This window comes from Peromyscus leucopus, chromosome 16_21 (genome assembly GCF_004664715.2).
Source record: "Peromyscus leucopus breed LL Stock chromosome 16_21, UCI_PerLeu_2.1, whole genome shotgun sequence".
Taxonomy (NCBI): domain Eukaryota; kingdom Metazoa; phylum Chordata; class Mammalia; order Rodentia; family Cricetidae; genus Peromyscus; species Peromyscus leucopus.
The window spans coordinates 52,124,961-52,136,014 of NC_051084.1; the positions used below are offsets into that span (position 1 = coordinate 52,124,961).

At 39.8% G+C, this 11,054-nt stretch overlaps 1 protein-coding gene across 4 annotated transcripts in view; it reads left to right on the forward strand.

Moving 5' to 3' along the window:
• The window catches only part of Ptp4a1 (protein tyrosine phosphatase 4A1), a 32,243-nt gene extending 23,803 nt beyond the window's left edge, over positions 1-8,440 (forward strand). Inside the window, exons 1-6 of one of the 4 annotated variants that reach the window (XM_037200261.1) lie at positions 153-357; positions 3,330-3,918; positions 4,995-5,087; positions 5,309-5,439; positions 5,942-6,016; positions 6,598-8,440. In XM_037200261.1, the coding sequence (XP_037056156.1) occupies positions 3,814-3,918; positions 4,995-5,087; positions 5,309-5,439; positions 5,942-6,016; positions 6,598-6,865 (672 nt within the window). In that variant the 5' untranslated portion in view covers positions 153-357; positions 3,330-3,813 and the 3' untranslated portion in view covers positions 6,866-8,440. Of the gene's footprint in view, positions 1-152; positions 358-3,329; positions 3,919-4,994; positions 5,088-5,308; positions 5,440-5,941; positions 6,017-6,593 lie in introns of those variants that run through there. The other 3 variants (XM_028865391.2, XM_028865392.2, XM_028865393.2) reach the window with 3 other exon arrangements.
• The last annotated feature ends 2,614 nt before the right edge of the window (positions 8,441-11,054 follow it).

Genomic DNA, 11,054 nt, shown 5'->3' on the forward strand with positions numbered 1-11,054 from the left:
CCGCCGCCGCGTGACGTCGGCGCCCCGGGCCCCGCCCCGCCCCGCCCCGCGCCGCGCCGCTGGCGTCCCGCGCCCTGATTGGCCGCCGGCGGGGCGCACGTCGCGCCGGCTATAAAGGGGCGGGCTTGTGACGCAAGGGCGCCTGGGCGCGCGCATTGGCTCTGGGCTGCGGCCGGCTCGGCGACGCTCCTCGGGCAGCTCACTGCATGGTCGTCTGTTGCCCCCGCCGCCTGCATCGCCGCCGCCGCCGCCGCCCGCGACGCCCACCGCCGCCTGCCCTGCCGCCGCCGCCGCCTGCGCCGCCTCGGGACCGGCTGTATGATTAGGCCACAATCTTCAATGAGTAGACATATTCCTGTGAGTACCGCGGGCCCGGCCTTTGTTAGAGCGGGCGGCTGTGTTGGGGAAGAAGGGAGGCGGGCGGAGGCGCCGGCCAGCGGGACCTGGGACCCGGGACGCGGGACCCGGGACCCGGGAGCGGTCGGCGGGGGCCGAGCAGCCGCTCTCTCTTGCGCGCGTGCGACCCCGGCGGCCTTTTGTTCCGAGAAGCCGCGCGGGCGTCGTGGACGTGGCCGGGCCGGGCCGGGGCGGGCGGGGCGCTGGGGACCCGGGACCCGGCGCCCGGGGCCTCCTTCCCAAGATGGCCTCGGTGGCCGCCCGCGCTCGCCACCGCGAACCCCGTGATTGCGGACCTCGCGGCTGTGCGCGCCGCTCAAGCCCGGGCTTGCCCGACCTCCGCCAGGCGTCGGTAGGGGCGACCGGGGGTGGGGGTGGTGGTGGTGGTGGTGGAGGGGGTCCCTGCCGGGTTCCCGCGGCCAGCTGCGCCTGGGGCTGCCTGCTGTTGGACCGGGAGCAACAGGAGCTGGTCGGAACTGCGAGGCTCCTGTTGAGTGAGCCGCAACCCTGCACCATTCCACTGCTGTGGAGCCCGAAGTGACTCCGGGTTGGGACCGATGTGTGGACCTGAGGTCTAGATTTCCTGGGGTCGTGCCCGCTTCCTGGCTTGCTTTTTATTTTATTTTATTTTTTATTTTATTATTATTTATTATTTTTTTTTGTCCTGGTCTGCGTCGTCGTGCCGGCTCATCGTTTGAAAAATCAGAAAAGCTAGACCTGTTCCAGAAAGGAACAGCGTTTTACACGCGCTAGGTTGGGTGCGTTACCAGAAACCTCGCAGTATTTGGAACAGAATTAATTGGACAAAGTAGATGGTTCTACAGACTGGCTTGATTTCTGCAGTCCGACAAACTGACTTAAGCTATTGCCACAACACACACACACACACACACACGTTTGTTTCTCTATGTTTTGTGTGCTGTTTATGCAGTTAAAATAGGGAGATCTCTTCGTGTGTCTGAGCTGCCTATCATGTTTAGTTTTTGCCTGTGAGGGAATGGGGGCATATTAGAAGGATGTCAGTGGTCACCACTCCTAATAGAAGTGTCCTCCAGCCACTGGGTGGCTCCACTCATTTCATACCAGTTGAGGAATTTTTTTTTCCCCTTGCTTTCCAGCTTCCTAATGGAACTCTTAAAAAGCTTTGTGTCCCGTTCTTGTGTATGGTCAAAAAAGTGCCAAATTTACTAAAAGACTGCTTAGGACAAGAAACCATGCCTCAAAAGATGCATAACAATAATTTAATATTAGAGTCTACTCCTTGAAGTAGTAACATCTTTACTGATAATTTAGAATTTAGACGCCAGGTTTTTTAACCCATGGGGCAGATAACTTCAGAAAACATAGGACTAAGTTGTCTTGCTTGTGGTACCTTTTTAGTAAATAAAATCTTAGTATTAGTTCTTTGTTTTACCCCCCCCTCCCAAAAAAGAATAGACTGGAATTTTGGCTGATTTTATTTGATTTTACTTTGGCAGTTCCTTCTGAAGGATACAGATGATGTGTTTGGGGCAGTGCTTGTCCTTGAGTGTTCTTGTCATTGAGTGCATTCCTTAGTTTCTACACAACCTGCCTAGAGGAGATGGACAGCAAAGCGTTTTGTTAATGTTCATCTACCTCTAATCGGTTTATTCGAAAAGCTTTTTATGCACATACTCTGAAAAAAAATGCCCTGTGAATATTAATCTACTGTTTGGTGCAGACATGAAACTGATTTAATTTTTAGAGAGGAGCTTAGGGGAAATGAAATGTATTTATAAGTTAGTAATCACAGTCACCTTGTGTTTGAGACCATATAAAAAGCCTTAACATAAATTCTTCTAATTCCTTTGGGTTTTAGTTTAGAGCATATAAGTGAAACTGGAGTTTAAAAATAGGAAAAAGGTAAAGTGTATATTTTATTTGAAGATAATTTGTCTTAAGACTATATGGTTGAAGACCCCTTAAGTAATTGTATTTATAAGAGCCAATTTAATTGGAAACCTAAGAGATGACATGAAAATATAAAAGCTCTTAGGAGTTACTAATTTTTAAGCAGGAAATTTCTTGTGGTTTCACGTAGAGAGTAATCATTCAATGCAATGTGGTTTATGGGAACAAGATAGCCTAGCATTCCAGTCAGTCTTCTCAGGATGAGTCCATTAGAATCAACACCCTCACACAATTCACCAGAGTTTAGTGACAGTGCTGTTTCCATGTCCCTGTCCATGATTTGAGACATGCTTGATGAGTTCTTACACTTAGAACCTGCTGTAACTGTAATGTAACTGCACATGAATTATTTTTAAATGTCAAGGAGATGATAGAAAATACAAAAGGGAAAAGTGGGCATGACTTCATCATATTTAAGCTTTAGTGACTAAAATATAAAGGCTAATTATTGAGAAATAAATGCATTAAAAATACTATCTTTGTAGAAAGATCACACAACAGATAACTCCTTACTTTTATCACAGTAGCTTAAAAGAACTAGTGAGCAGCTGAAGTGTCTCAGTATGAGTTCAGTAAATTATGCAAAAACTGAGAGATTCAAACCACATGAAGTTTATACTAGTGTGTAAACAGCAAGATAAGTCGATATAGAAAGTAATGCATATAGTTTGAACCAGTATAAAAATAACTTAAGAGTAATTAATGTAATATATTTGTGTATAGATGTGTATATGGGAATTCCACCAAATGTAGCAGTGACTTTCTTTGAATATTCTTTATAATTGACTAGCAACTTCACTTTAATGGATTTGTGACTGCGTACAATAGGCCTATTGATTTTAAAATGCATGTCACCTTGAATTTTGTAATTGAGTAAAAGCTGACTTCTTGGTGTCTCTTAATTTGAGCATAGTTGTGTACTTAGTGGAAAAGCCTGACATGTTCCTTTTGAATTAGAAAATAACTTTTTTTCCCTCCTTCTTTCCTTTTCTTCTAAACAGCAGTTCTGTGGTGTTCTTGGTCACACATTTATGGAGTTTCTGAAGGGCAGTGGAGATTACTGCCAGGCACAGCACGACCTCTATGCAGACAAGTGAACTGTAGAAATTCATTACTACTCCACCAAGAAGCCCCCATAAGAGTGGATAACCTGGACACAGACGTGTTGAATTGAAATCTGCAGAGCATTTTACAAGAGCTCAGACCTGGATGGGGTAAACCTCAGTGCACTTCCTTTGTATTGCCTCAGTATTACTGGATTGAAGAATCACTGCTTCTTGTTAGGAGGTTCATTTCATTGCCCATTTCTCCCAAGTTCATACTCAAAGCACTGAGATTTCAAGTGGAGTATATTGAATATTGAAGTAGACTTCAGGTTGTTTTTTGTTTTGTTTTGGTTTTTTTTTTTTTTTTTTGCATCATTTCTGTATTCAATTTTTTAATTCTTTCATAACCCTATTGGGTGTTTTTTAAAACTAAATTAACATGGCTCGAATGAACCGCCCTGCTCCTGTGGAAGTCACATACAAGAACATGAGATTTCTTATTACACACAATCCAACCAATGCGACCTTAAACAAATTTATAGAGGTAAGTTACACCTTTTTAATGTCCTAATTTGTTGCTGGTTAATAGTGGGGCTAACTTGAAAGATGTTATAACTATAATTTTGGTACTCAGAAAGGAAATGTCTTTATGGTGTTGCAGTTTGAGAACTGTGTGCCTTTGAGTTTGCTTAGTTAAATTTACAAGGCATAACCGCCACTTACAGATTTTTTCATGTATCCTCTTATCCTAATGGGATAGACTACAGTTAGCTAATATCTTTGACTTTGTACTCTGACTCTACTTTCCAGCTTGTAATTCTGCTGTATTCGCATGAGACATGTGTAGTCTTCCAGCCTGTTCTTAGAAGGAATAATGCCAATTTATCTGGGCACACATTTATGAAGTTATTAAAACCTACAGATGCAGAGATAGTAAATAGGTGTCTCTAATTTATTGGTGTATTTGAATGTTACTTTTTTTAAATTTCCAATTACATTTTTTTAATGTCTATGAAGTTGAATTATAATTACTTAATATATCCTCAAACCTGTAGTTTTTTTATGGTGCATGGCTTTTTAAATTGAAGTCTGGGTTTGAGACTTTGAGATTATTTCTAAATTATTTCGGTCTGGGGAGGTAGTTCAGTCAGTAAAGTGCTTTACTGCTCATGCATGCAGATCCAAGATTTAAAAGGCCATAAGTAGTGGTCCATGCTAGGAAGCCCAGTACTGGGGAGGCGGGACACTTTGGACTCAGTGGCCAGCCAGCATAGCCTTCTTGGCAAGCTGTAGGGCACAGATCATTTCTCAGAAATGAGGTAAATAAGACCTGAAGTTGACTTCTGATCTCCAAATGCACCCAAGTACCCATAGAAACCAGATTTAAGGGTTTTTTTTTCCACTCGCCGAACTGAAAATGCATGGTATTCAGCATTCCTTTCATACTATATTATTCACAACCAGATTAAATTTGCCTGTGTTAAACATTCATAACAGGTTCTGCCATTCTTCATTTACATGCATGATCAAAAATGGTGAAAATGGCAGATGACAGCAATAAAGATGTGGTTCTAAAGACCCCATGAATGGATTTTTTTAAATAAATGTATTTTTTTCTAGGAACTTAAGAAGTATGGAGTTACCACAATAGTAAGAGTATGTGAAGCAACTTACGACACTACTCTTGTGGAGAAAGAAGGCATTCATGTTCTTGTAAGTACTTGAGTTTTCATATATTTCTGTTATTTTCGGGAAGTTTATTCAAGTTGGACTTGAAGTTCAATTATAAGTCAAGGCAAAAATTAGCCCAGGCAGCCTAGAACTTGGTATGAACTCAGCAATCCACTTGCCTCTCCTCCTGGGTTTTGAGAATTCAAGACTGTACCAATGTACCTAGCTAATTTAAAGGTCTAAAATATTTCTTTTTGGTTCAGGATTGGCCTTTTGATGATGGTGCACCACCATCCAACCAGATTGTCGATGACTGGTTAAGTCTTGTAAAGATTAAGTTTCGTGAAGAACCTGGCTGCTGTATTGCTGTCCATTGTGTTGCAGGCCTTGGCAGGTAAGAAAATCACCTCATTTCTTTCCAGATGGGTGGTTCTCAACCTTCCTAATGCTATGACCCTTTAAAATACAATTCCTCATGTTGTGGTGACCCCAACCATAACATTAATTTTCTTTGCTACTTCATAACTAATTTTGCTACTGTTATGGATCATAATTAAATACCTAATATTCAGGATATCTGATAAGTGACCTCCAAAGGGATCTCGCCCCACAGGTTGAGAACACTGTACTATATCTCTAGCTTCCCAGCCATTTTATTTTGAGACGTGACCTCACTGAGTTGCCCTAGCTGGTCTTAAACTCACTTCCTAGCAGGCTTGAAATTGTAATCTTCATGACCCAGCTTTCCAGGTAGCTGAGATTCTAAGCCTGTAGCATCAAAATCAGTCCTAAGATTAATATAAGGCTAATTATATTTTTGGGTTTGGGGATAATAATGAATTTTATAGGGTTTAATTTTAAAAAATAGTGATTCATCAAAATTTTTAACTTACCAGAGCTCCAGTGCTTGTTGCCCTAGCATTAATTGAAGGTGGAATGAAATATGAAGATGCAGTACAGTTCATAAGACAGTAAGTAATGCACTGTTCTTTCATGCCTGCTTGTATTTTATTATTCAGTGTCTAAATGAAGTAAAATCCAAATCATGTATCCATTGTTTTGGTGTGTGTATGTGTATTGTGTGTCTGTTCTAGAGGTCAGAAGAGGGCATTGGATCCCTTGCAACTGAAGTTGATGGTGTGAACCACCATGTAGGTGTTGGGAACTGAACTCAGGTCCTCTGGAAGAGCAAGTGCTCTTGACTACCCCCTCCCTTGTGATTTTTAAGATGCTACTGAGGCCAGGAGAAAAGGACCTTATCCAACCTTTTGCATTTGTACAAATGATTGTTGAATGATTTGTTATGCTTTATTGACACTGCTTGTTATCATTTTGCTGAGATATTTATGGCTAAAGTTGGGGGGGAGTCTTTTTTTTGGTTTTAGTTTTGGGTGGTGGTGGTCTCAAAATCATTCATAAAGTAAAAGTCAAATACAAACTAGTATATTAGAAATCTCAGTGCTCTAGATTTTTCTTTTGGTCTTTGTAGTCATCTTTCTTGCTGCAGGAAGGAACATCCTTCAGTTACCTTTCTCCTTTGTCTTGCAGAAAGCGGCGTGGAGCTTTTAACAGCAAGCAACTTTTGTATCTGGAGAAGTACCGTCCTAAAATGCGGCTGCGCTTCAAGGATTCCAATGGTCATAGAAACAACTGTTGTATTCAATAAAACTGGGGTGCCTGATGCCATTGCCTTGGAAGTGGAACTTCAGATGGGACATGATTTGTCATACATAATTAACCAACGTATGGGCTTATTGAATAAGTCTACTGAAGCTTCCACAGTAATATTGAAAACCAGTTTTACCAGGCCACAAGCTTGACAGAATTGCAACCTCTATATTTGGGTTTGATCAACCTGTTTGGACAGTTAGCAAAAGATCTTTGCTGGTCAGCATTTAAAATGTGCTTATTATTTGTACCAATTCACCTTTCCTAAAATACGGTATTGAGTTATATCCTTAAATGTACCCCTGTGCCAGAGTATTATTAGTATATAAGGAATTTAGAAAGATTAGGTGCCAAAAGACCCAGCACAATACCTGTATATTTTTAGCATCATACAGAACCAAAATTCCAGGAACTAAGAACACTCTAGACCTTCCATGGTTTATTCCTTCAGTCATTTCAAACACTGCAGGGCTTTTCTCTCCTTATCTGCCTGCTCACTCTGTTTACATCTCCCACACTCATACCAGTATACATCAGGTTTGCTTAGCCATCAATATTTTTTTTAGGAAGTCTTGTGCTGATTATTTAATGTCTTTGTCTTATTTTGTGCTGTTATGGGAAACCTCCATTTGAAAATCGACTTTGTTACAGAAGCACATTTCTTCAATAATGTCTCCAGACAAAAAAGCCTTATAGTTAATTTAATGTTTGCACCCAAAGGTGCAACTTAACAGGGAGGGCCTGATAAAAGAATGGGAGGAGGCTATTAAATATTTTTAGTAAAAGTTGCCTTTGTCTTGTGCAGAACATGTAGAATATGCTCTTTAATTTAGTAAATATTTTTAAAAGGTAGATACATTGTTGTAGCTAACCAATTCTTAATCAAAATTTCTGAAATTCTTGTTTTTTCCAGTACCTATCAGAATGTTTTCCAACTTGCTTGAATTATGGTTTTCCCCTCTCTTCCCAACCTCTCTTGCAAAAAAGACGTGGGATCTGCTAATGAACCGAGCAGACATATTTTATATGCCTTTTCAGCTATGTCACTTAATGATTGGATACTTGATCATTTGCTTTATTATGTAATCGATACAATGGTGATGTGTGTTGTTAGTTCAACCATATATTTATACTGTCTGGGAATGTGTGGTTATAGTTCTGTGGGAGAAATAATTTGTCAGTGTTCACCAGCTTGTAAAAACTTAGTGCAAGAGCTTCAACATCTAAGTAAATGCGTTTGTCACTGAGGTTATTTTGCTTAAAATTAACTTATTTTGTAGAAAACAATGGATTCAGTTAATTGAATTTATGAACAAATTTGTTAGGGTTATGGGCACTACTGAATACCAAGTGCTTTTTATTATAAATTTTACTCTTTAAAGGTCTAGATAATTTTGAACCAACTGAATGTTGTGTACTGAGGGAAAACAGTTTGTAATAGATGATGACCTTGATTTTTAAGATTCAGTCCCATCAGTCAGTTTTGTGCAGTTTCCGATCCAGTTTTCTCATTTTTAAGTTAATTACATGCCTGTATATATTTTGAAATTAATTTGAACCTGAGTATTTGGCACATGATGGCTTAATAAATTTTAACTTTCAATAATCTGAAATGTTTCATTTCCATATTTTATGCTATGTTAAATGAACAGGATCTGTTTTTAAAAGTTATAAATGTAAATTGAAAATTGGATTGAAAAATTATATTCGATCTTGTGCTCTAAAAATTTACTGTTGTGTTTTTCATGCTAGTCTAGCATTAAAAAGTCCTGGTGTAGGTCATTGATTCTTACTAAATGATACTCTATTACCACACAGCCCATAAATAAGCATTTGTTCTTATTTGGAGAGGAAAGGTGCTGTCATGATTATTGAAAGATCTTTTAAGTTTAAAAAGTTGTATTTATTGAGATTGTATATATGGTGCTAAAAGTCACTTTGCTTTATAAACTTACCTGTGCATTATATTTACTCTTTAGTCAGATATTCTATATCTGTAAATACAGCGATACCTATGATAGCATCAAAAAAATACCTTGGGTCTGATAAGAATTTGAAGAATTATGAGTTCTTCAATGCAAGAAGTTGGCAGATGTTATAAAATTTTCTTTGGAGGCCTGGAATACATCTCAGTGACCAGAGTACTTGCCTAGCAAACAGGAAGCCTCGAGTTTGTGCCCCAGCACCACATAAATCAGGCATAGTGGTATAAAGGAATCAGAAATCCAAGGTCATCCTCAGCTGCATAACTTAGCTAGCCTGGTGTACATGAAATACTGTGTCTAAATGTGTAATTTGCTTTCTTGGAGCTTAGGTACCTTCAGTAGTTACTTAATAGTGACTATTTTGGCTTCTGATGTTCCTGATACAAGTAATGTGGTTACTGAATCAGAAAATGCAGGTACCTAGGTGGGGGAGTGCAGAGGAGACCAGAAAAGTGAGTATCACTGACCATTCTGCAGTAGCCTGCAGACTTCCTTTTTTCTTAGTGCCCACTGAGGGCAATGATTCCCCATCCACATTTAAACATCCCTCCAAACTCAGACACTGCTTGCCATAGCATGTGATCAAGTCCCAGTATGATATGACTTAACTAGTTCCATAGCCTAGCTGTAATCTCAGTCTCAGGGTCTGTTTTGTTCCATTCATCTGGCAAATAGCTACTCCAACATTGAAGAGTACTGCAAAGGATATAAAATATAGTGTCACCAGATTCTAGTCAATAATTATCCCATCCCTTACCACTAACATAATTTTTTTGTGTTGAAGTTTCAGGAAATCTTATTGGTAAGAATGCTTCAAATGGAAGTGACTTTTAATTTGTAAACGAAAGACCAAAATACACAAAGTAGTATCTACTGTACACGTTTAAGCTCCAAATTCTTGATTCCTTGAATTTGTGTATGTCTCCTTAAAACCTGAATTGAAAATTAAAGACTGCTTTAAGTATCTGGCAATGTTTCTACATTACCTTTTGGGTAACTACACTAAACGGTATTGAAAGAAAAGTAAATTATGTTCATTTCTAACAGATTGAGCAAGTTTATGTGTTAATGGAACTGACTGATATAATTAGATACGTACTGCCATATTAACCAGATAATGCGTAATACAGCTGTTGATAGCTGCCACTTAGTAATTTACTGTCAAGTGTTTTTCATCGTTCAGTTTTATATAAGGGGTTGATAATGGATTTGTTGCACCTCTGTGTACAGGATATGAGCCTCCAGTTAAGTAACTAATACTGAAACTGAGCAGAGTGGTGGCAGGCAGAGCTCCATAGTGAGCTCCATACTTGTATACCAAGCCGTGCAGCTTAAGTAAGTGCATACATGTAATACACCAGAGGTGCAGCCTGTACTACACCAGACCCTGTCTCAAAGAACAAGAACAACTAAAGAACATGGAGGGGGGGAGTCAGGAAAGGAAGAAAGGAATCCAGCCTGATTGAACATGATGACCATCTGTACCCACGATAACCTGCAGCCTGACTCACTAGTAGTTTCAACACTTTTTTTTTAATATTGTGAAGTTTATTTGCAAACTCCCTTTTTTCCCCCCACCATCGTAAGATGTACATTGGTTCTGTATGGCCAGAGAAAATAATCTGGAATGGGCAATCTGATTCTACTATTCATTAAAGAAAGATTGAAGTCTTAGCAATCCAATGGAACAATTCTCCGCACTGTCTCCAGTGTAACCCAGCAAAATATTCACAGATTATTGTTACCCCCTTCCCCCTCAATATGGTCCACAGAGCCAGGGATCCTAAAGCAACAGTAGTCCCTGCCTTTCAGAACCTCAGACCTCATGGCTGACAACTCAGTCACTGGATCAGCCATTTTCTGAATGCCAGGGATCAAACCTCCATTCCATCAAGCCAGCTCTGGGCTTAACAGATTATCTTACTGGAGTGATTAGGGCTTTGAATTTTTAACTCGATTGTTTTTCTTACAAAAAGTAATAGAACGTCAACATATGCAAGGTGGTATCACTCCATAGAGAAATATCTGATGGCTGACACTTTGGATTTTTAAATAAGTCATCTCTTCAAATAAAAGCCTCTAAAATCTTGGTAAAAATTTGAATTGGTCACTCTATAACAAGACAGGTGCATCCTTGACACATTTCATCGGGACACAAACATTTTTTCTGTCTTTAATACAATATAATGGAATATAGGTACATTGGTGTCAATTTAAAAAAGTACATTTTAGACAACTATGTAATACTTTCAAAATAAGGTAAAAGCACTTTATATATGCTACAATATATTTGTTATAGGCTAAAAGTCCAGAAACAGGCAAGATGGACAGTTTTTAAGTCACAGAAAAATATTTA